This window comes from Anser brachyrhynchus (assembly GCF_964034855.1).
Source record: "Anser brachyrhynchus genome assembly, chromosome: 2".
NCBI lineage: Eukaryota > Metazoa > Chordata > Aves > Anseriformes > Anatidae > Anser > Anser brachyrhynchus.
Window position 1 is genome coordinate 59,517,654 of NC_137695.1, and position 26,228 is coordinate 59,543,881.

At 40.0% G+C, this 26,228-nt stretch overlaps 1 protein-coding gene across 1 annotated transcript; it reads right to left on the reverse strand.

Moving 5' to 3' along the window:
• Positions 1-859: 859 nt before the first annotated feature.
• Positions 860-25,745, reverse strand: STK17A (serine/threonine kinase 17a). Its single transcript, XM_080578359.1, has 7 exons — positions 25,468-25,745; positions 18,116-18,328; positions 10,752-10,896; positions 4,618-4,744; positions 3,829-3,877; positions 3,548-3,727; positions 860-2,716 (listed from the first exon to the last, which is right to left on the reverse strand). The coding sequence occupies exons 1-7, from the start codon at positions 25,647-25,649 to the stop codon at positions 2,383-2,385; spliced, it is 1,230 nt and encodes a 409-aa protein (XP_080434485.1). The 5' UTR covers positions 25,650-25,745; the 3' UTR covers positions 860-2,382.
• Positions 25,746-26,228: the final 483 nt, after the last annotated feature.

Consider the following 26,228-nt stretch of genomic DNA (forward strand, 5'->3'; position numbering starts at 1 on the left):
AGAGCTTTGCTCAGCTTTGTGAAAGCAAGGAAGCATGGATGTGGAAGAGTCAGATTTGCACTGGCAGATGAATAGCAAGAGGTATCGCCCCCCCAGACCGCTGACTAAGCAGTAGAAGAAATGAAGAGTACTGTCTTGCTTAAAACATCTGAAAGATCAGCAGTGGAGGTAGGGCAGGGGCCGCAAACATGCAGCACCGCAGCTACCATTCGCCTCCAGAAATGCCCAGGTAACACAAGCACCCTGTTAGCTCAGAGTCTTGTTTGACTTCTACTAATCACCAGCCACAGATATCAAAGAAAATTTGCACAGTAGTGAGAAGCTATCTACAGGAGGTTAAAAAAACAACAGGAAATGTCTAATTTCTCCGAAGTATGTAAGGCATCTCTGCTTTGCAATATAAATTACATCCAAGCTCAATTCTTGACTATTGGATGCCTTCTTAAAGGTCTTCGAGGAGCAAGATGTTGCCCTACCTACATGAACATTCAGCATGTAATTCCATAGGGGAAGAAGCCTGATAGTTTAACTTAGGCGCTGTTTTTCTGATGTGGCTATGAGCAAAGGCAACCAGCCCCCTGGTGTTATGGAAAAATTCACATTGCCACACTCAGTTTGACAGTGCTTTTTGTTCAGATTTCTTCTTTACTAGTGCTTTTTCTCCCACCCTTAACAGCAATACTAATCAGATCCCCACAGTACTGTTTTTGTTATTAATACTGTTTACCTTTTGTGTGAAGGAGCTGTAACACTAGCACAAAAAATCCTGTTCGCTAGAAAGAGAACATTCCCAGTACATTTGAAATGAAAGTCTGTGGCAACACAGAAGGAAAAAAAAAAAAAAAAAAGGAAAACTAGCTTAGGAGTTTCTATTCATTATTTTATAGCAAGAAAACTTTTGTCAGGGTTTATTATAAAGGAACAGCATAGGAAACCAAATAAATAGTTGAATAGTTAACAGTATGCAATATAATAGTACTAAACTTCAATTACATAAAAATTAAACTTTGGAACAGCAACGATATTAAAGATTTCTTAGAAAACTAGGACTCAGTCCAAGATCCTCAGACTTGTGCATTGCAAAACCCTGTCAACTTTGATGCCTGGTTGGTCCCAGCTTTACCCTCTGAGGGACTGTGTCCACTGAGAACTGACCCATCCACGCAGCTCCCTAATCCCACTCTGCCCCATCATACACATGCAGTTTTTCCAAGTGTCTAAGGGAGAGCGATTGGGAAGCATGAGGTATGAGTTGTGCTTTGTTGTTTCAGATCAGGAAGAAGATACTGCTTCCTCTGATAGTTACACTGAGCAAGGTTTGCAATTTAGCCTAAGGATGCTTCTTTCTTCCTTGAAGCAGCTGTTAAAGGAACAGAAAGAAGGCAGCAATGACCTCATGCTCCCAGCAAAACCCAAGCTGAGTTCGGGGGGTGGGGGGAAATCAAGGGCTGATTTATCATAAGTCTGATAAACTGTCTGATCTAACACGTTGAAGTCAGTGGAGAGAAGTTCAGTAACTCCAGCAGAGCTACATCAGACCCTGTGTCGCTTTCTTTTTTGCCCACACATCAACACTGTGCAGATACACTAAGCTGTGCTGTTAGTGCATCCAGCCCAATACAGGAGGGAAAGGGAACAGTCTCTGCTGGTTCTCGAGACTGACTGACAAGTACATTTATCACTCTCCAGAGCAGGATTTTACTGTACTCTCCCAAATAAATAAAATCATCACCACTGTATCTGGAATTGTTCACTGCTCAGATTTCTTTACCTGTGGGACATATGCATCTCTTGCTAGAGGAACCCAGCTCACTGTTTGGCTATACACCAAATAAGTCTGAATCTTTGGACTTGATGAAAACAAAGAAATATACACAGAGCATAGCTTTGAAATCTGTATGTCAAACCAGTCAGTCAAATTCTCTCATACACTTTAAGATCAGCAGATAGTTCCACTGAAGTCAGGAGTGCTAAAAGGTGTTTGAGGAAAACTCAGCATTATGTATTTACTTTGAATGACAAAACATGTCCTAAAATATACTCCTCTTGAAATCTGTCACTGAAACACCTGCTATGTCAACTTCTCCAGAACATTAGAACAATTAACAAAAATTGTCTGCTACTCAGAGACAAAAAAAATATGAAATAAAAATTGCAAACAAAAAATAAGCTTTTATCTTCATTAAATTCCTGTCAGCCACTTGAAATCTTGTTTTATCTGTTCCATGAAATTAAAAACTTGGCACATTTTCCTTAGATGCCACCTATCAACATTTCTTTTATCTAGAACATTTACTGCATATCAGAGATTCCCTTGGCTAGGGTATTTTTGCTTAGCAGAAAACACTTCCTTCCAGTTATAGCTATGAAGTGCCACACAGTTCAGTAAATGAATTCTCCTGGTATTTCTTGCAGCAATGGTTCCTCAAATTTAAATCGTTTGGAAATGGCTTTCTGCTCAGTTGCTTTTTCTTTTTCTGACTGCCTACATTGTCCCAGTGTATATGAAGCCACTACAATTAGTTCTTCTGTCACTATTGATTCTTCCTCCTCGGTTTTCTCAACATCAACAGATTTTTCAGAGGCAGAATCTGCATCTTGCTGGGTGACATTGCTGCTCTCCCCTCCTGCACTCTCATTCCAGGCCCTGGAAATAGGTTCATCACTTTGTTCTAACCATGGATGTTGAAGACATTCCTCAGCAGTTGCCCGTTCCCTGCAAAGGAAGGAAAGCGTTAAAAGAAATGTCCAAGGGAACTTGAAATCTAATGCCTCATGTAAGAGATTCATACAATTTTTCTCCAAGGATATGACTGTACTGGGCCGATAGAACTACTAATATAAGTGTGCTGGTGGTTACTTTTTACCTAAAAAGCCCAACAGCAGTCCAAGATGATGAACTGTTAATATTTAAAGTAAAGGAATTCATAGATCCTTAAATATCACAGTTTACTGTATTTCTAAACAACTGTCACAGATTTTTGTTTAAAGTATGAAAGTGATCCCATCCAAACATTCAAGTATTTCCACAAAAAAAGAGAAAACACACAAGAAAAAGGAGACAATTTCAATGGTGGATACACCAACAGGAAAAATCATGGAAGTTGCACAGGAAGCATTTCCTGTTTTGAGAGCTGAAATTTCCAATTTGCCTCCCATTGAGAAAAGGGTATTAATGAAGTAGGGAAGAGTAAGGTACTCTACCAACTCACCAAGACTAGAAGGCATAACGCACAGCTCATTTAAAAGACACCAACAAGGTATGTGTACAGAAAGCCAGTATACTGTACCACAAGTTATATTTCATTTACAATTTTCTGACATGAATTTCAGGTTTAGTTACTAACAGTTGGACACATTCAGAACATGCAAGTCAGGACGAAAATGGAGAACTTCTCTTTTCATGTACATGAAAATAATAGTACATAATGAAATATGAATAATCAAAGTTCCCTTATACTTTAAAGAGGAAAATGCAAGCATGCATCTATATTTAAAACAGATCTGGTCCAACATATTATTATATTCAATTGTCTATTTTACTTACTCAGGTTTCTTAACCAGCAAAGTTTTGATGAAATCCACAGCAGACTCTGATATGAGGTCAAAGTCTTCTCCAGAGTAACTTACGTTCATTTGAGATATATTTAAGAATGTTTCTTGTTTATCATCCCCTAAGAAAGGCGATATCCCTGTTAGCATAACATATGCCAGTACTCCAATGCTCCTAAATTGACAGTAAAAAACAAAAAGTTTATTTTTGTTGTTGTTGTTATATATATAAACTTCTCAATAAAGTTATGATGATCATTAATTTGTTCAACTTACCACATATCGGTTGCTGTACTGATTGGATCATAACTCAGAATTTCAGGAGCTATTTGAGGGAAAAAAGCATTATTTTTTTTTCATATGCAGACATGATATTGTAGCTATACACTGCAAAAATAGGCATGTGGTTAAATTTAATATAAGCCACTTGAATCATGACAGTCTTTGGAAATAGATGCTTCTACTCAAGTTAATTAAATGATTACTATTGTTGGTTAGTTTTAAGTTAAAAAAACTGTTTGCTTTTTATTGCTATCTTCAGAAGCAAGGCCAGTCTCTTTACTAACAGAGGAAGCTCTATACAAACTTTATTGAAAAATAATTTCAATATCCAATATTCCATATTCCATCATGAAAACTTGGACCCATAAAGAATATACTACACAACTTATCAAAGATAATTTCAAGCAGATTTTCAAGGCCTGGAATAATTTATTTATTTTTAAATGAAACTGATACAAACCTCACCAAGCTGTACTCAGCTGAGTACAGTACTGTACTGTACTCAGCAAGAGCATATCCCTTTCAACCTCTAATCCAAGTAATGGTTGTTATCAGTACTTGCTTAGAGGATTCTGAGTACTCATCAACACAAGCACACAACTGGCATTAAACTGGCATTTCAGCTTTCACAGCAGTACCACATCCAAGTAATAACACAATCCTTTGACACCGTAACTACGCAGCCGGTCTGGCATTCAAAAAAATTTTGAGAAAATTTTTCTTAACTCCCCATTGCTGAAGTTCCCTTCTTAAGGCTACCTCAATGTTGTGGTAACAGCTTACCTACGTATTCTGGAGTTCCCATAATTTCTCTCAGTTCTTCACTGCTCTTCATTATTCTGGAAAGGCCAAAATCTACTATCTTTATGTCTCCCAGAGGAGACTTACTGGTTAGTAGAATGTTTTGGGGCTGCAAAACAAAGCAAGAAGACCTTCAAGATCACCCAGATCTAATATCTATGACACCATAACATTGCATAATTATTTCAGATCATGAGCAACATCAATACATTTCATTACATGTACAGTACACAGGATTTTTTTTTATTATTATTTTTAACTGAGTGTGAGCTTGAAGAGACACATAGGCTTGAAGCAGTAGCAGGATTTCCAGTTTATAACCGCAAACCAAGCACCTGCCTTTCTTAGCTTGGAGCTCACACAAGAGACATGCTGGTAGCTACCATTTAACAATAGGATATGAAGATCTCCACATTTGTGCCTTTAGTCCTTCAGACCACCTTTCTTCCCCCTCACTTATCTCCTTGCTTCCTTCCAACAGATGGTGTAAAATACCTCTCGTTGGAGGGTGTCCAAAACTACCCAATCATTTAAAAACCCTGAATACACGAAACTATTTTGACTACACCTGTTTAAAGAAAGTCTGTTGCAATTGACCTAAATCTTGTTCAAAGTGCAAACAATTGTATTACAGAATACTAACTGAAGAACAGTTAAAAAGAAAATAGGGCAGCCTGAAAAACAGGTTTTGAGAGCATCACCTTTGGATAAACTTGTTTGCTCTGACGTCACTAGATCTTGGCTGTCATCCTTCAGAACAAACATTGTGATCATTCAGAAGTTCCCTACCTTCTATCTTGAATGGTAGCTCAGTTTAAAAAAAATAAATAAATCTGAAAACAAACCTGAGACAACAGGTCTTAGATTTTTGCAATTGAAGCATATCCTTGCCAAAAAAGTCCATATTTCCCTGCCACGGACCAATGCTCACATTGGGCTCTGTCATTAACTTCTCCAGCCAGACAGGAACACTGACAGTTCACACTGTGTTCATGCCTCTGGAGAGCCTGACTTCCATGAAAATGGTGAAGGTTTATTTACTGAGAACTTGTATCACCATGTATTAGGGGTGGCTGAAAAGGGAGGAGAACAAAAGAGCCACCACTGAGGGGTAGTCCCAGCTAGATTAACACCAACATTTGTACTTCTGTTCACTCAGTCGCTCTCTCTTCATTCCCACGTCTATCGCGAAGGCATGTTTTCACATTAACACCCCTCCTCTTGAACAGACAAATAAAACTGTACAAGAACATTTATGAGATCTCTGAGGGTTGGACTAGATGATCTTAGAGGTCTTTTCCAACCTGAATGATTCTACGATTCTATGATCTTGAGACTGTTCTTCCTGCTGCAAGACCTGAATATAGTCCAGTTCTTTAATTCCCACAAAGTTTAGCCACAGTATTTAAAACGAACTCCATGATGTTATCTATCTATTTTCTGTTTGTGAATGTAAGCATTTAAAACAGCCTATTTTTTGCTTACAAATTGGGTCTGGTGGCCATACAAAGCCACCAGCTTTTGGAGCTGCACGTTACCATATGCTTTACAGTTCACATTTGTTATTTTGTATTTGTATTAGAAAAGCAAACATCCCCAAAAGCTGACCATGCCTCCCTAATTAACTTCTCAGATGTTCTTCCCAGTGGGAAATTTAGTTACTTTCTGAAGAGACAAAGAGAAAGCACAAGAAAAGCATTTGTTCTCTGTATTTAAATGAGGAAAAATTTAATGGCAACATTTCTTGAAACCCTTAAGCCCTGTTTTATAATATTTTAGTAGGTAACATAGTTGACAGAAGTTTTTAAATCGACTGTTTTTACATGCTTATTGAGAGAGAACTGTCTATAGTACAAACTGAGTCATAACCCTAGAAATAACATTCATTTTCTTCTTCTAAGGAATTACTATGGGGTTAAAATAAAGTGACAGTCCAAACATCAGCATGAAACCTTAAAGAAGCTGTAGCTCTGGATTTACCCTTACTGTCAGCCTGACACAGTTACTCTAAAGCTTTAATAAAAGGAAGATCATTTTCCTCTATCTATAAAGCTGATTTTCTTCTGGTTTTGCACTGCTGTAATTAATATATCTAGGATTACCATATGTTGATTTGTCTGCAAAGACCAGAGATGCCCAAGCCAGAGGCTGTCCTGCTAGACATTTTGAAAAGGGCCTTTCACTCTTGCCATCTAGTGTTAATGAAAATTCTGAAAACAAATGTCAGATACCAACATTTAAAAATCTTCTCTACTGCAGAGATTGAAAGGTTCCAGTTTAGATCCTTGTATGATGTACACTGAACAAAAACACACGAAAAGTCTCTGACTAAACGGACCATCTGAATGGATGTACACAACTAGATTGGCATGTAGACAGAAACCACATTACATGGCCACATGAGTCTAGCCCAATGTCATGTTAGCACTGAATCAGCTTTCCTGATGCTCTGAACTTCAGTGCAAAGGCCAAAATAAGACAATATATACAAAGATCTGTTCTCATCTAGCAGCTTATAAATTATCTGTGCAACTTGCAGAATAAGTATACTTAGTAAAATGGACACCCTGTAACCCTACACCTTGCAAGCCAGTTTTGAAATCTTGTAAACTGATGCTATAATGGCAAAATCCATATATTGCACATTTCTCATTATTCTAGAGGTCTCTGTGAGCCTTTGGCCCTAATATTTCTTGTAACTTTAATTGGTTTCCAGAAGAGCATGACTAAGAATGCCTAATAATGTTCATCTTTTTAAACTAATCAATGCCTCACCTTAACCTGTAACATTAATGAAGCTAGGCAGCTAATTTTACAATACTGTTGTGGTTTAACCCAGCCGGCAGCTAAACACCACACAGCCGTTTGCTCATCCTCCCCCTTCCCTCTCTGGGATGGGGGAGAGAAACGGGAAAGTGAAGCCTGTGAGTTGAGATAAAGACTGTTTATTAAGATAGGAAAATAATAATAACAATAAAAACAATAATAATAATAGTACTACTAATAATAATGTGTACGAAACAAGTGATGCACAATGCAATTGCTCACCACCCACTGACCGATGCCCAGTCTATCCCCGAGCAGCCGGCCCCCCACCCCGGCCAGCCACCCCTATATATTGTTTAGCATGACGCCAGATGGTATGGAATGCCCCTTTGGCCAGTTTGGGTCAGCTGTCCTGGGTCTGTCCCCTCCCAGCTCCTGCTGCACCCCCAGCCTGCTCGCTGGCAGGACAGAGCGAGAAGCCGAAAAGTCCCTGGCCTGGTGTAAACACTGCTCTGCAACAATTAAAACATCAGCATGTTATCAGCGCTCTTCTCATCCTAATCCAAAACATAGCACCCTACCAGCTACTAGGAGGAAAATTAACTCTGTCCCAACTGGAACCAGGACAAATACTGAAAAAAAAAAAAACCTGATCCCTAGAAGACAAGACAGGAATTATCCAAGGAATAATAGGTTAGAAACAGGAAGAACAGACTAGCTGGAATGTCCTGGCTATGTTGTGTAAAAATACTAAAGTAAGCTGATCAGTTTGCACTAAGAAAAAAGTTTAAGGACTCAAATATCTTTAAGTAGAATAGAATTTGCTTGGGGATTGTGGATTGTGTTTTTTTGGTCAATGTGTTGAAGTTAAGAAAACAAAAAAACCCACAGCAACAGTGGCTAAAGAATAGACTTATTAGAGTGGCACTGCACTTATTCCACAAGCAAATCAATACAAGTCCCATAAATTGAGAAGTAAGGCTATAATCAAGAGAGGTTCCATAGATCCTAGATACTCTATACCTGCCTAAAAACAAACAGCTGTGCCCTTTTTGTTATAGAAATTTGAACACCGAATTAAACTGTTCTTTTGACTTATGAAGTTAGTATTTTTAACCCTTCTTAGTCTCACTGGTGTTCCTTTAGATAAGAAATACTACACTTCTATTAACACTATACTTCTGTATAATAAACTTTCAATCTTAATCCAACTGCAATACTCAGATGAGAAAGCTAATCTGTAATGTTTTTCTAACAGTCCCATTCTTTAATTAGTTCATTTAATTAGTAGCATTAGTTCATTTTCTGAATATTGGTGTAAAGTAACACCCAAACCAATTTCAAATAATGATTTTGCTAGCTGTCCTCACTGTACACAACATCTTGAGAATAACAGACAGGGGACAAGGAGTCTGTTCGATAGCCCTAGTAATACATACCAGAGGAGAGTATACCCAAGAGGCTGCTTGGGGTGGCCATTCTCCGAGAGTCCAGGGCAGTGCAGAGCTCTACCCATCTCCATTGCAGACAAGCAGCAGCTAGTCCTTCCTCAACTACCCCAACTTTTTATTATTATTATTATTATTAGTTTTTAAGTTCTCTTCCATTCCTAAACTCCTTTAAACTTTACTAAACTCCAATCCAAGTTCAAGTCAAACAGCCGAGGAAAAAAGGAAGCTTCTCTTACTCTGCAGCTTTTATGTGCTATTAAGAGGAGATGAAAGACTCCCAACTACAATCTACACCCTGCAAATTAAACAGGATTGACACAATACTGAGTGTACAACAGTAGCATTGTATTTGCTCTTTCTCCAAGTCAAAAGTGGATTACATTATTGTATTTTGCTATTAAAAACACACTAGGTTTCAACAATCTTTCACAAGAAACACACTTTTGGAAAGATAATTGTGTGCCAACCCTACTAAGCCACACCAAAATACCCCTTTTTTTTTTCCTGCAGTGTTTAGTCTTATTTGAAAGGTTTTGCAGCAAGACTAGAGGGGCTTTCTAAATGCATCCGTACTAGACAAATGAAAGGCAAACCTTTACAGACCCATATATGGAACTGATAGCACAAAGGAAGCGTTTTAGCAAGTGTTTGTAAGCTTTTTGATATAGACAAATGCACCGCTTACCAGCGGTACACTTTGCACAAGTCTTCCAAATGCCACCCTGCAAAATTTAGTGTTTAGTAAATTCCTTACTGCTGTAAGACACTAGGGAAAGCAGCATCAGCCAGACCATACAATAAAAAACAGTTTGAGCCCAATGAGATAATAAGTATGTCACCAAAACAAGCACCCAACCAATCAAGTTTTATAAGCTAACAAAGTAATGCTGGATGTTTCAATCAGTGAGCCAAAGATGCTCAATTTGACATCAGTTTTCAGATCAGACGGAAAGAGTTTAAGGAAGCTTTTCTCTGAGCTCTGAGAAAGCTGCCAGTCTGCAAGCTGTAATCAGCACTGTAGTGTACTTTCACTATTAAGTACTGCAGTAAAATAAAGAACAATGCATTTCAGATCAGATACCCAGCTGATCAGAAAAAAAATTAGAAAAAAATAGAAAATTTTCATGCAAGATGCTTTTAATACTATCTTGTTTAGAAAACTAATTCAACTTCAAAACGAGATAAAATTACATTCTTTCATACGAGAACATGGATGCAAGCTGAATAAAACTAAATGCAGCTTGCTACAAATGGAAGACAATCATTTTCTGGATCCCCGTTACAACTCCCTTCTTAACCATAAGCGCTACTCTGGATTTCTTATGATAGCAACCATACTTTTCTTGTCACATTTGCCAAGTGTTTGGTAGTAAATGGCAAACATGTAAAGTAAGTTACACAGCATTTTTTCAGAAAACTACTGAAATGCTATAAACATCCTCAACAAATTAATATACTGTTTATTAGTCCTGTATGAACGCTTTATTCTGAAATATTACACATTATATTACCAGTGTCTCTGCCACACTTCTGCTTCATGAAAACTCAACTCAACACAAAACACAGCCCTATTCTTAAAGGACTAAATAATACCCAGACATTTTTATTGCACTTTAAAAATGAGTCAGGTCTTATCCAAAGCACACATTCCCAAATTAAGGTACAATGCAAATCCACATTTCACTCAAATTTTGTATTTGATATAATCATAGAAGCTCTCTAAAAGACTTGCAAACCTAGTACCTAATACTACAACCCAAAAGGTTGAAATTTATCATTTGAGGAATATCTAGATATAAATTGTGTTAATTATAAGTTAGCATTAGTATGATACATGACCAGCAAGGAAGCCAGAACTTTAAAAAAAAAAAATTAAGAGAAATAGGGCAACACTCTTACCTTTAGGTCAAGATGAACTACATTGTTTCTGTGCAAGAAGGAAACTCCTTCCAGGATCTGCTTCATAAGTCGCTTAACGTCTTTTTCTTTGAAGGCTTCCTCTCTTTCAGCAACACACTGGTCAAAGATTTCACCTCCAGCGGCACTATGGAACAGCATGAATGTTACTATTCCAAAGACTAAGCTATAGCCCACATTTTGCTCTACTTGCACCATTTTATTCAGCATAATAAAGATCAGCAGGCGGTATTATCCGGTAGGGGTATTTTCAGTTATTAAACGTTTGGCAAGCTCTAGCAGCCTAGGAAGACTTGCATGCAGCACGGCAGCTTTCAAGAAAAGAAGAGATCTCATTCATTTAGGTTAGACAACACAAATACTACAGAAACTCTTGGGCCTATTTTGGAAACATTAGCGACTGTGCTTTGAGATGAATGCTACATTTGTTTAAGGGCAGTGTTTAACATAAAAGATGTGCCTTTTGCCATTCCTATTAGGCTACATGGAAATTTGGCCGAAGCAAGCCTTTGTAAACACAAAGTAAAATAGCCCCACCCTCAATCCTCCTCCAAAGACTTTGCACACACTCAAAAAAGACTAAATGTAAAGTTTATAATTGTGAAGTCTCTGGGGTGCAGGAATGCTTTAAGTTTCTGAACAGCTTTCATCTAAAAATACTTCTGAAAATTTTAGCTCTCAGAGCTTGATTCCTTATCTTTTGTTTATGCATTGAAATAAAAAACAAAGCAAAGGAAAAAACAACTACAGATGAATAATAAAGCGATTTTAAAGTAGTCCAAAGCCACATGTAGGACCATCTCTGTACAGCAATGACTCTAGAGATGCCTTACAACTTGACCCTGCAGCATCAGAAGTAAAATATGCATAGCAGATGCTCCATCCTAAAACCAGAAGGGGCATAAGAACATCAGAATGGGGCCAACTCGTATATGGATTGCTGGATTACTGCTTATCAACATACAAATGAAATTAACACACACACATTTTCTGTTTCACATGGAATTCTACAATCACCCCTTAGCGAAAGACGGTGAAAGTGAAAGCCCCGAGGACAGTCTTCTCCAGTTACCCCACATGGTGACGTGCCCAACCTAGCTCTGCACAAGTGTGAATCTTCACTGATGCACACCCATCTCATCTGCCTCATCTTGCTCTTTTTTAAATTTTACCACTGAGGCCATCCAGAAGACAGAGAGGAATATTCAACATGAATTTTGATTTACATGATTTACAATTATTATTTTTTAAACCTTCCCAGATAGTTTGACTGCTGTTATTTAACATTTGCCCTGCAGATCATCTTGCAAGAAAAAATAATTTAGAAGATGCTTACATCTCAACATTTCCTAAAGTTTTATACTCCTGTATTTTATGCTGGTTAACTGGTAAAACAGTATGATTTGCTTTATTAAACCAAGTTTTTGTTGTTGTTGTTGTTTGTTTTATTCCTCAAAAGGAGAAGTCCATTTTGTTTTTTCTCTATCCTGTATCAAAATCATGGAGCTAAAGAATAAAATGAGTTTTCAATCAAGTGAGTGTTAATGCTCTGATTCCCCTACAAATGCGTATTCTGGACACTCTTCATCACGTATTTCTTCAGTACACTTTTATTCAGTTCAAGAAGAAAGGCAGTAATATTTTAGCTTTGGATGGGATTTAGGTAATTTATTCTAACATTCTAAATAAAATTCCTTTTAAAAAGTACTATCACTTAGAACTTCAAGATGGGCATAGAATATTGTCTACTGTAATTAATAAACTACACATTCTGTTTTAAGAATATCATAATATGCTACTTGGAAGACTGATTTAATTCCTTGTAGCATAAATTATAATGCATACACAGTGATAAAATCTACGACTAAAATTACTATATGTTTTATTACAGCAGCAACTCTTTGCCACTTGAAAAAAGCAAAGCACTACTTCTGTTGTTTAAATCTACAAGTGAAGTAGGAATTATCCCTCCAAACAGTTGTTGTCAATTAGGGACCACTTTTTAAAAAATAAACACGGCTGAAAATCAGCAAAGGGAGGGGGCCTTATAAGGCCCTATTTTCTGTATGCCTGCTTGGTGGTCACGATAAAATTAAGTTATGCTCATGAACAAATAAGAACACTGACATAGACAGCAAGCTAAAGTGTAAGCTATCTGGAATTTTAACATGACACTTAAAGAATCCTGAAATGCACTGCTTAAAAGTCAAGGCAATCGGAGTTGAAGCACAGAACATCCCTTCACTGAAATCAAAAGACAGCACTAGCAGGAGAGAAGAAAACCCTGGATTCAGATTTTTATTTATTTCTAAAAGGTATTTAAGTAGCCTGTGGTACTTCTGAAGATGCTTCGGTTCATCATCATCTTTAAAAGTGAGACAAACAAATACAGCCCTTAGACATACACACCCACTTCATGACTTAGGAAGCACGGCTGTAGACAAATATATTTAGCTTTACAAAGGACTTGCACATGGAAAAGTGATTTCAAATGCAATGTTTCATTTATTTTTTGATCAACTGCTCTATTTAGGATGTAGACAGAGCAACTCCTTCCAGACAATTCACTCCATCCCAGAATTGCCACATTCAAATAAATAATTAGTGACCCTTTAGAAGAGCACAGAGAAATTTGTTACTGCAAGACTGTTTTGTGTATTGTTGCTGTGGAGTGAGCTGAACTGATTCCCTTAAGCAAAACAGTCAGCTGACTATGAGCCAACTCAGTCACAAGTGGTTGGAAGTACAATGTCAAAACGAACTCCAAAAAGATTCTCCTGTACGTCCATGCCACATTTTGCCAAGCTACTTAAAAATATTTTCAACTCTGATATTTTGCATTCCCCAACTACACTTCAGAAAACAAACAAAAAAAAAAACCACAGAAGGGATTAAAATACCCGTTAGGAAAGTTTTCTGGGCACGTCAGTATCCAGGATTTCAGTACCCATGCAGACCAAGAGTTCTCGTGTTTAGAATTTATCCATTTTTCCTTCAACAGCACATCTTCAATTAAGTTGCTGCTTTTCTAACAATCACTATGAAATAACTTGCTTTGCTATGTAACCCCACCCACCTCTACAGAAAATTTTCACAGGAGATTAAAGCAAAGAATTGTCTTTAGGACAACAAAATCTTTAGAACAAGTCACCTTAATCTGAAACAAATGGAAAAGGCAATATTTAGGGGCATAACTTCCAGAAATTCGGTGCTGTTCAGAATGCATTGTTTTTGTAGTGCACATTCCCTTAGCCAGGTGTAAGAGATAAGATGAGAGATGTGAGATGTATGAATTCTTTCCAAACCTAAAAGTTGCAGCAACCAGTATTCCTTAGAAATTACCATATTTATGACAATACTGTTGTACTACTAGCTTCTCTATAGATTCAAGTGAAATCCAAGTGCTGTGCATCACTGAAAGCATGCTAACACTTTGTTACTGCTTATCAGTATAAAAATGAGCTAAAAATCAGTTGAAAGTCTAGAGCATTAATCATGGTTACAATCACGTTGACTTGAAATTCAGTGAAGACTGCTTATCTTCCTCTGGACATCTTAACGCACTCACAAAATTCAACATCCTACTTTTTTCAAGTGCACTTACAATACATTAAGAGTTAGAGCGTATCATTAGAGAAAAGGCTGAATAAAGCTATTTCAGTGCATCCAAAAAATTCAAATCCCCCTAACTTTAATGGATCAGAAACTGGGACAGTCTTCCATAAGCCTCAGCAGCACAAATCCTCAGAACACAGATTCGGATAACAAGTCCTTAGAATATTCTTGATGTCAAATATGAGTGAGACCAAAAACAGTCTGCAAGGATCAAAAATTCACTTATGCTCCGTCAGAAGGCTATCTTGAAAGTGTTACCCTTGGAAGATAACTGGAAACTCATTTGTTTTCTGTACACACAGCTTATATTCCAGGGACATCCCACCAAGGTGACTGTAACAAGACCACATATTCATGCTCAGTACTAATGACATTCACACCCTCCTTTCCTCAGCGAGGCATACACCACTAGATAGCTAGCATGCAAGCAAATTCTCCAAGAATTTTTCAAGTGTAAGGATACCATTGCACACCACGAGCCCAAAGACAGAGGTAACTAAGTCTCTATCTGATGAGAGAACACACTGGAAGAAAGCATTCATATGCATTAAGTTGCAAAGGCTGTTCTTTCAAGCTCTTGGTTGCCAGCCAAATGCGAACTCGTGTCCCCTCTGCCGCAACCTTTCTGACTGGGGAGCCTAAGGGCTGAGATGCAGAGCATGAGGTAACCAACTCAGTTTGAGAAGCTTTCCCTTAAAACTTTACAGAAGCTCCTGCTTTGATTTGATTGCCATCTCTAATACCTGCGTTAAGCGCTCTAACAGACAGTGTGCAAACACTGGAGCAGCACAATTATCCAGACAGTACAGGAAGGAACGTTCTCCAGGTCCAAATAGCTAGAGGTGGAAAAAGTACTTCATGCAGCGTATCAAATAAACCCCAACCACCTCCTCAAGACAGCAAAGACAACTTTTTTCTTTCTTAAAACTCACATAACAAAAGTCTACTATATATACACACACAAGACCCTGTTAGGTAACTATTCAATTCATGAGCTCCTTACAACACATAATGGCCTAGATTTTGAAGTTACACAAAGATGTTTCTCCAAAATCTGACCCACCGATTGCAATATCCTCCATTCCTTCCACAAATGTATAAACAAACTGATGACCACTTCAAGACACCAGTTCTGAAGCACAGGATGCACTCTTGACTCTTTCTTTCAAAAGAAATCAGGAACAGTCAGGCAGGTTGTGTATAAATATTGAGCCCAGTAGCTACATTAAAAGGAAAAAAGCAATTTTGAAATCTGAACGTGTCAGGTTTTCCCCAGACACTATGTGTTTTTCAGTAAACATTTTTATTCATTTGATTTTCACTGAAATACAGAAACAAGACTGTTCCAGAATAATTCCAGACTTTACATACTGCCCCTTAAGACGAGCTCTTAAACCCTCTGCTGCTTGTTGGCACAAAGCTTCAACAAGTCAGTGTTGTTAGTGTGGATGTAGATACAGCCTTGCCATCCTGCTGTTGTTAAAGCCAACACTAATGCCTCACTGCTTGCCATTGCTCAGAGCTTGTATTAACACTTAGCAGCCAATTTTAAGTTTGCTTTCTGTCAAAACTGATACTGCTTTAAAGACAACCCTCCGTATGATTAATATTTCTTCTCATGAAGGCAAAGCACTAGCACCCCACCCCCCTTACGACAGATCCTACATCAAGAGAACTTCAAAACCTTAGCAGATAAAGTTAGTGGGCAACGATTAAGTATTTATTTTTCTGCTTTCCATGATAAAGATCTGCCGCGCAGACCATCAAGCTTAATAGAAACTGAAATGCCCTAGAGAAGCTTACAGTCCAGATATGCTCTTTAATCCTCTGCATACAGAATGTCAGAAATTTACTAACATTCATACCTGTTTTGTTGCAACATGCCTCTGGAACATGCTGACATTAATGAAGCATCCAGACATATTTGCTGAAGTCAGTGAAAGAGCGTTTTTGTAATTTACAGCTCCAACACGCAGCTATTTATCTGTAACGAGGTATGACTGATGCATATAAAAACAATAATGTTGCTAATTATGGAACAACCTGGTTACTACTTAATACTTTGGATTAAAAATGTTTTGTAATTGTAACAGAACTGAGTTCTAAAGGAAAACTAGCAATCTGCATTAGGATTAGCGCAAAAACCATTGCTCATCCCAAGCTGTGAATTCTACTGCTTGTTATATACCTACACTATCCAGAAATTTAAACTGCTTTCTAATTAGATCTGTGTTAATAGTGTTTAGAACATGTATTTTTTCATCTCCAGTAACTGCAGAAGCTCTGTCACACTTTTGCATTATAACATATACTTGAACAACTCATAAATCCCTAATACCATAACTGCACAATGAAGCTGGAAAAAACGTATTCTAGAAGGAAGCTTGCCTTAGCAGACACAGTCTCATTCCATGTCGCTTAAGTCCAAAGATAAAGTTTCTTTTGACTTCTGAACACCATCAGATTTGGGCACAAGATTTTTCACCATTCATTTCTGTCATCAAGGAAGAAAACACCTGTACGAACTAGATTTACTTCAGCAGACAGGTCAAGTCACTTCTGACCTATCAAGCCTCACTGTTCCTCTCCTAGTTATTTTAGAGCCATAGAGCTTTCACAGGATCTTAACTGAGTTCAACACCAACAAGCATTTGGCTACCTCTTGGAACCTAGATGACAAAAAACAAAGTCTCTGGGTAGCAGATAAACATTCACAGCTGTAAAAAAAAAAAATCTCATCTGGACAAACTCAAAGCAGGGGAAACAAAAGACAAGTGTAGAGTCACAAGTTAAATGCCACTGTTCTAGGTGAAGGTGAAATACGAAACTAATCTAGGTCTGAATCCTCGTACTCTCTTGTGAGTCTGATTTTCTCCAAGACAACACTGGAGCACTATGTTTGAGATATGTCTTGAGTTTCTGCTCAACAGGTCTTTAACCTCTTACTGATACAGTGCTCTTGTCTTTTGCCAGCGCATGGAAGACAAGTTCTTGTCTGTATCACATTAAGAAGATGCAGTTAGCCAGACAGCATGACCGAACAAACTAGTCTGGAAGCACTGAGTATGGGAGAGCTTGCAGTCCTAAGCTTACATGCTTCCTGAAAGATCTGGTGTTAAGAAAACTTAATAGTTTAACCAGAGAGAGCAGCCAAGAGAAGGAAAGTTTCAACACCAAATTCCCTAGTGTTAACTGCAATAGGATACCTATAAGTAAACTGCTCCAAGTGCTAGTTCTGTATTAATGCATGAGATTCATGAAGAGATGTATCAAGCTGAGAAAAATGAGTACAAGTTCTGATATTTATCAGTTGTCTTCAAATGATTCTCCATCCCAAATTAACTTCAAAGTTCAAAACCAAGAAAAACAGATTTCACTTCATCTTTGTCACTGCCAGCAACAAACTTCAGTACTTTCACAGATACCCATTGCTTCTTTCACAAGTAGAGACTGTGCACAGTTCATATTTCACTTTTTTTAACTATAGAAATTGTTTCAGCTTTGAAAGACACTGCATAATTGGAGAAATGTATTATATTGTGCTATAGTTAAAAGACTGCACATAACTTCCTGTAGTACTGATTTTCTCTGCAATTATTTTTAATTCAAGCAGATAGCAGGCAAACAGTAAAATTGTTTTGCATATTATTCATAGACACACAAGATTTTTACATTATTAGCTTTAAGCAAATACTGCAGAAGGTTATTCAGGAATTATTATTAGTACTTACTATTCCAGGACTAAAATCATCTCTGTTGCAGTTTCATAAACTTCATGCAAGTTAATGACCCACAGGTTGCATTGCGCCAACTCAAGCACTGCAATTTCATGGATTATTTCCATCCGACAGTCTTGACCCTTTCTTCTTTTTCTCATGAATTTCGCTGCAAACTCTTTTTCAGTGTCTTTCTGGATACATTTCTTCACCACTGCAAATTTCCCTCTAAAATTAAAGGAGAATTTTAAGTTAGAAATAAGTCCTTTAGTGAAAACTTTAGTACAACCCTGTTGCGGCTTAACCCTATCAGGCAGCAAAGTGCCACACAGCCACTTGCTCATCCCAAGTGGGATGGGGGGGGGGGGTGGGAATTGGAAAGGTAAAAGTGCGAGAACTCCGGGGCTAAGATAAAGAACTTTAGTAGGTAAAACAAAAGCCACGCACAAGCAAAGCAAAACCAGGAATTCATTTGCTCCTTCCCATGGGCAGGCAGGTGTTCAGCCACCTCCCAGGAAGCAGGGCTCATCACGTGTAACAAACAGTTTCTTGGGAAGACAAGCGCCATCACTCCGAGTGTCCCCCCCTTCCTCTTTCTTCATCCCAGTTTTATTGCTGAACACGATGCTATGTAGTGTGGGACATCCCTTTGGTCACTTTAGGTCAGCTGTCCTGGTTCTGTCCCCTCCCAGCTCCTGTGCACCCCCCAGCCTGCTTTCTGGGAGGACAGCATAAGCAGCAGCAAAGTCCTTGGCTCTTTGTAAGCACTGCTCAGCAACTGCTAAAAATATCGGTGTTATCACCACTGTTTTCAACAAAAATCCCAAACACAGTATACTGTGAGATCCTACAAAGAAAATTAACTTGATCCCAGCCAACCAAGACAAACCTTACAAATTAACATTCCAGGTAACTTGAAGTAAATCACTATTTAGGGATACAAGATGCCTTCCTTGCTCAGTGACAGCCCCTACTCTTAAAAGTCAAGAGCATAACAATCCAGAATGTAACTTAACCTCCACTAAAAATAAGGATTTAAGAGTAAACAAACAAAAAACAAAAACCCTCAGTTAAGAAACTTGACTTTCAAACGTATAAGAAAAAATGAGCTGCACTAGTTAGCAAGATGAAGACACCACAGAATATCTTGAGCTGGAACGGCCCCACAAGGATTGAGCCCATCTCCTCAACCTTTCATAAAAGGCCAGTAAAAAGGTGCACGAGCAAGCAGTTTGTGCTTTCTGTGGCTATACTTTAGCAAACTAATTGCCCGGTTATTGTTTTCCCACTGCATTCAAGGCAACAGCAGCCAACAGCTTCATTCAGTGACTGCTCAAGATCCTTCCCTATTTACTAGGGATATTTAAAAAAAAAAAAAAAGTCACTTCGTATTTCCACCATGTTATGTCTCCAATGACAACAGCTATAGTTTGGATTGCTTAACAGTTCTCAATCCTTTATTCTTGGTCTCGTTGCTTAAGGAACAGGAAACATTTCAAGAAGCACAGAAGCTTGGCCAACATAAGGCATTCAAACAGTTTTTGCAACAATGACACGTGAACACACACACTGCGCAGAACTGAGCACAGCGCTTAACCCACATTAACGTGCTTTGTTTCTGACAAAACATCCAGCGGATGAGCTGCACCACGCCAGCAGCCTAGCTAAAACCACACGGCAGTGCTTACATCAGAAGTTTTCCCCCACAGCATTTTCGACTGAAGTTCCTGCCCTAAACTTCCTTGCAGCAGAGTCCAAAGCCACCTGCTCCACTCAGTCCCGTTCATACCATCCTGATTTTTAGAGTGAAAAGGTCTATTAATTAATGCATCATCTAATGCCGTGACAAATCCCCACACTTTTAAGTATAGCGATCTTACCTGTACGGGAAGAATTTAAACGAGAACTATCTTTATTTGTATGTAAACAAGCTTATAAAGCTGCAGGAATAGCTTGCAGGGTCTTATTTTGTTTCCTTATTACCTTATTGTAGGGTAGCTGAAACCAAAATTAGAGTCCTCACCTGGTCTGGAATACAATTACATGGGTTTTGCCTCTCCTATATCCAAGCTGAAGTGTACAGAGTTAACTAATTCAGCTCATGTCAGACTTCTCACTCTCACAGCTCCTAACCTATTGGCAGCCTGCTTTCCATGAAAAGTGACTGCTGAAAGGAGTTGTGGTCAGCCCGCCTATAATAGAAATTTGTTTCAAAATTGCCCAGTCTAAATTAAGTCAAATAAGCACCCACAAAGTGGATATTTGCTAGGCAATCTCACTAAAATAATCTAACTTGTGACTACCGAGGCAGCCACAGTTATTCCTCTGGGAATAATATTTTGCATAAGCACACATTATCTGCAGCACCGTACTATTAGTATAGATCAGAGCACAGCAGATGTGAAGGCTGACAAACAGTAAGAAAATGCTCTACGTAAGCTTTGCAAATACGTGAAAATATTACGGGATTCTGTAGTCGTAGGAAAGGTGTGGTCAAGAGATTGCTCTAAAATGGTTTAAACAATATAGACAGCATGCTGTGGAAGGAACAGGCACCCAAAGCCTCTAGAAAAGAGGCTAACAAACAGCTATGTGCCTGCTAGAGATCTATCAAAAAGCATGCTGGAAGAAATAACAAATGTGGATAGCATGGGCAGCTTATCAGGAAACACAGAAGTGTTCCAAAGATTATATGCTCCTGATCCCAAAAATATTGGGAGGCCAGCGTTTCTTTCAAGTGGAGTTCTAGGAAGCTTGTGATTAGTGTCGTGGCTACAAGCATAAACATCCCTCCAGTATTGCAATCCTAACCACAATTGAGAGCAACCTTCCCTATGTAGCTAGGGAAAAGGCTTTTAAGTTATTCCAAAGACGTGCATCTGTATGACTCGTGTGCAACAAAGTTATGCGTTCACCAAAGGTGCTAAAAGCCCTGCTGAGGCTGCATTTTGGCTTGAAAACCAAATATTGCGCAGAGAGAAGAGCAGCAGCTATGCTGATAGAAAAAGAAAAATAAAGACTTGGGAAACTAACAAAGCTTGCTGCTGAAGGGTCTTTTATTTTACAACCTGGTGAACACTAAGCATTTACACCAACAATCTGGACCGCTGGGTTCCTCTGTCTCTATTTTTCTTGAATAGTCTCTGACTGCTCAGCTCCCTTCCGAACGCATGCCTCCTTACCACTGAGTCAAAAGCTTTTAATTCTAGCACCAGCGAGGCACCTAGAAACAGTAGCTTCAAAAAGTTTTAAACCTCTCTGATACAGCCTTCAAGCAGCTCGGTGTTGTTTAGGCCGACATACCAAATCTGGAAGCAAGTGCTTTAATCCTAACGAGCCCGATGTCGCCGACCCCTATGGAAATCAGACAGCGTTCCCAGAGCGCGAGGGACCGCTGCATGTGGCCACGCGTGTGGCGCTGGGCCGGGCTGGACAGAAGCCTGCGAGGTGATGGGATTAAAAGGACAGGTTACGCAGGGGGCCAGCCGACAAATGCTAATTCTTAGTTGTTCAGGACTAAGAATCGTGCCCAGCCCCTTGGTGGTTATACCTGTAATTACAGCCATTGTAACTGCCGCCTGCAGAACTCACCTTTTCTGAATACGATCCCAGAAGAGAGCAAACTTGACAAACCTGATATTTATAACCAACAGAGCTAATTACTATGCAGCCTGCTAGATTCACAGCTGAGACTGTTTCTGAGCAAAGATCCAAAGACACTGTCCACTGGACAACCAAAGCAAGAAGTTAAACCATCAGCTACACTTCCAAACACTTTCTTTTTGATAGAGACAGTGCAGTAGGCAGAGACAAGACTGATATAAACAAGCTTTCCCAAGAAGTACACCTACGTGTTTCATCTTTGCTTTTCTTAAAAGCATGCTTTTCAGAATTCCTTATAAAAAACAGATCTGCTGTTAAATAGTTAATACAGTATTAGACCACAGCAGTTTATCTGTATTAAGAGCTAACAAGGAGAACATAGCATTGAAGGCAGCACAGTTTTGAGAGGAACTGCTTAAACATTCACCTCCAAAGTTAAAAACTGGCTATCAGTTATCAAAATATGACAAAAAATACTTTTAAGGGAGACATGAGTAGGAAACTAGAAGTAGCTCTCTGTTTTCACAAGAGCCTCCATCAGAAATTCTGATTTAAGGTATCACATCTGAGTACAAAGAAGCTCAATGTCACCTTCCCCAATTGCCAACAAATGTAGCATCATTTCATCTGGCATACAACAGGGCTTAAAGGAAAAGCCTCAAATCACAAATCAAATGTCAAATCAGATAAATAGGAACATTTATGTCATACCAATTCACTTTGTCACAGGTTCAGAAGAACAGAGAACTAACCTGACTGTAATGCTTATTTTTAAGATGGCCTATTAAACATTGTCACTGTTACTAATAAAAGGAGTAACAACAATTCCCATTAACCTATTTATTTTACAGAAAGCTGAGAAAAATTTTCCGAGATCCATAAAACTATATGCAATTGCTTACAAAATTCATAGCAAACTTTTTTCCCCAAAAGTGGGATTTTCTTTCTAAATTTTTCGTTTCCAAAGAGCAAGGGGTGGGGAGATGCCATTTCCGATGCTCACGAGCAATTAGCTCACACCGATTTGTTCCCAAATGGCGGAACCAGCTACCTGCAAGCCTTTGCTTTCACCTCCTTTTCTCTGTCACGTCGTTCCACAAGTGTTTCCCCCTAGCTGTGCAACTGCAAGCGGCCGCTGAGAAGTGCGATAGCATGTGTGTGTGTTCTTACTGATACACAGAACTGTACAAGAACCATATACCACTAAGAAGTGAATTCCTGAAGGCTACCTCAGAAATACACAAATTCAGGCCAAAATTTTGGGAAAAAAAAAAAAATCAATACATAAGTTATCTGCACATGAAACCGCAGTTAAAAAAAAAAAAAAGTTTCTTGATGATTCTGTTCAGTCTCCCCAGATGATTAAAACAGTTGTTATTCTTATCTCTCAGTGGAGAATGAGCTTGTCTGTTTTAACAAAAATCTAAGAATGAGGAAAATCGACTGAATTGCACTTGATGTACACTTACACGGATGCACTGCATCCATTTTGCTGGCAGAATATTGCCGGTTTTAGAGCTATCATTTAAGCAGACTCCTGTGTTCTAGTGAGAGGAAAGCAAGGCCAGCTGTTTATGCATTTCTCCAAGCCAGCTCTAGAACCAGGAGTATTTTCTGAACACAAATTATAGCTACCAGTATGTGCATAGCTTGTTTTAAAATAAAAGAGGAAAGAAAAGAGCACAATACTCCAGCAGTGAGCTAAAGAATTAATAGTCTAGTAGCATTTTGTGTGCAGTTAGGAGATATTTTGTTGAGGAAAAGGAGAGAAGTATGTGAATACAATTACACTGGACACTTTAAAGAAGCTCTAGGTAATATAAACCAGTGATGAAAAATTTTGTTTGAGGCTGTGTTTCTGGAACATGGAGCTTAGACATTCAGACACTCATGCGTAGACTTGCAAATATCCTTCAAATCCGTCACCACAAAAAAAAAAATATTGCTCCTAATTTTACAGTAAAATTATGGCTTGAGTGTAGATATGGGGAAAAGTCAGGCAATTTTTTTCCCTATTGTCAGCAAAGTATACAATACTTCAAATTAACTTATATCAATGTAGCACCAGCTGAAATCATTTAAGAGAGTGAGCTGACTAGAAGTGGCACCCTTAAAACATCCATCAAAAAAAGTTTGATTTCAAACATCATGCAACTTGAAATGAAGATTTACCTGGGAACATTCTGATTCGGGGACAACAGAATTAATTAGGCTCTGAAGACCAGCCCAGAATTTAATTTATTAAAACATTTCATTAAAAAATGCCATTTCTATGTCAGCTTAAACATCTTAAACTAATTTTCCTTCCAGAGTTGCCACTATAACCACACTTTCAGCATTCTTCCTAAATTAACCTGTTTATTCTAGCAGCTGTATTTGGGTTTACTTACAAATGCCTGCTCAGCTACTGCACCAGGCAGCAGCCTTCTGAAGCACATAACCCTTACATACTCAAAGCAATTTTTCCTGCAAACAGAAACAATGAAGCCTGTTTTCCTGCAGTTTTGCACCAAAGTCACCCTTGCGACACCACAACCTGGTTCTTCCCACACCAACCTAAGAGCCTTCCACCAATACCTCCCCAGGATCCCGCCACCAGGGGCCAGCAGCCCCCACACCTCCTTTCCCTCCCCACTTTTTTAGGACAATGCTCCTCCACCTTTGCCCACCTTCCCCTGCCTCTTCCCACCTCCTCCACACATCAGTGAGGAAGAACAGGGGACAAGGGCAGCAGGTGCCAGGGCTGCTGCTGGCACACACATGCTGGAGGCCAAAGAGCACACAGACCTGCGGAGTTTGTGCAGCTGCCTTGGGCTCAGCAGCAGTGCTAGATCTGCCTTCTCCTCTCCCCCTGCTACCTGCTTTCAACGCTATTTATACCAACTGTGTTATTCTCAATCCCCTATCTGAAGCTCAGCTCTCACATTACTTCCCTGGTTCTGGGAAAAGGGTGGGCAAACACACACAGCATACAGACTGCTTTTCCTTACCAATTTCCTTAGCAAACTTAGCTACCAAAGTAGGATCAAAAATCGCTGCATGCACGAGAACTGCTTTTCGGCTGAGACAAAAACCTGTCACCCCAGGCTGCTAACTGGTCCAAGTCCTCTGTAAAGATAAGCCTGCTCAAAAGTAGAGACTTTCACAGTTTATGAATAGAAAAAGTGACTTCTGCTAAGCATGCATTATCAGTAAGACACCCTGCAAAGAGGCAGCTATGAGGGTCAGCAAGACTTTTCACTTACCACCTTTAGGTTGCCTTGATGCCTAAGTAGCAAAAAATTCCCTTTAATGGAAGCACTTGGGGCAAAGCACCCACTTTTTAAAGTAAAAATGTAGTAAGAAAGCATTTGAAATTGAACTAAGAGACCAAGAATGCACACTCATGTACGTGTTATACGTATACGTATTCACTCCTATATTTAAAGCGAAGATGATGAAAACATTTGTCATTTTGGAGCAGAGCAGGTAGTTTGGATCGGCAAGCTCTCTGCCACTGCACAAAGCAGCACAGACCCTGAGGACAGACACAGCTAACTCCGTTTAACGTAACTACAGGTGCAGAACCACAGCATAACGCGAGGCTCTTCTCCAAGCACGGCTCTGATCAGGGATGACTCCACACAAAACGCCACGCCGGGAATCTCCCGTTCAGAGCGAGGTTTGCTGTAGCACTCGCTCCCGGCGTGGGATTAACCCCTGCAGCCGCACCTGCGTGTGCCAGAAGGGATTTTCACCTCCACCCCCCCCCAGCCCGCACCCACCTGCCCAGCTCGCGGCCGGGGCTGAGGCGGTACCGCAGGTGGAAGGGCTCGCTGCGGATGGCCGTGCGGATCTCCGACAGCAGCCCGCCCCGACGGGGCTGCGCCTGCGGCTGGGGCTGCGGCGGGCGGGCGCCGCGGCAGCGCCCGGCCTGAGGCGGCGGCGGCTTCTCCTCGGGGCTCATGGCTTCTCCTGGCCGGGCGCTCCGAGCCGCTCCGGGTCCGCTCGGCTCCGGCTCCGCGTCCCGCCCGCCGAAGGGAGCCGAGGGGAGGCGGCCACGGCCGCGGGCGCCGCCCTCTCAACGCCTCACCTTGGCGGGCGGGGGCTGCCGAGCCGCGGCCGCTGGGCGGCGGTTGGGCAGCGCCCCCTGGCGGGGCCGCCGCCTCCCGCTGCGAAACAGGGCGCCCCCCCCCCCCCCCCCGGAGTGGCGAGTTTTAAACGCTAATAAAGCTGAGAAACGCTAATAAAGACGTGTGTCCGAGTTCTGGGTTGTGTGTCCGAGTTCTGGGTTCTCTCGGCCGGCCAGGCACGCCTGCTCACGCGTGGTCAGCGCTCACGCGTGCCCTGAGGGAAGCGTAGGGAGAAGGGCGAAGCCTGAGGGGAAAATGGAGATGGACACGAAGGGCATGGCCCTGGGGGAATGGAGCCTCAAACCGTCGGTGGGGACACTGGTGGGCTGGAGGGAGGTGCAGACTAGAGGGGCAGTGGTAGCTCCAAGTGTTTCTTCTCAGAAAGAGCAGTCAGGCATTGGAATGGGTTGCCC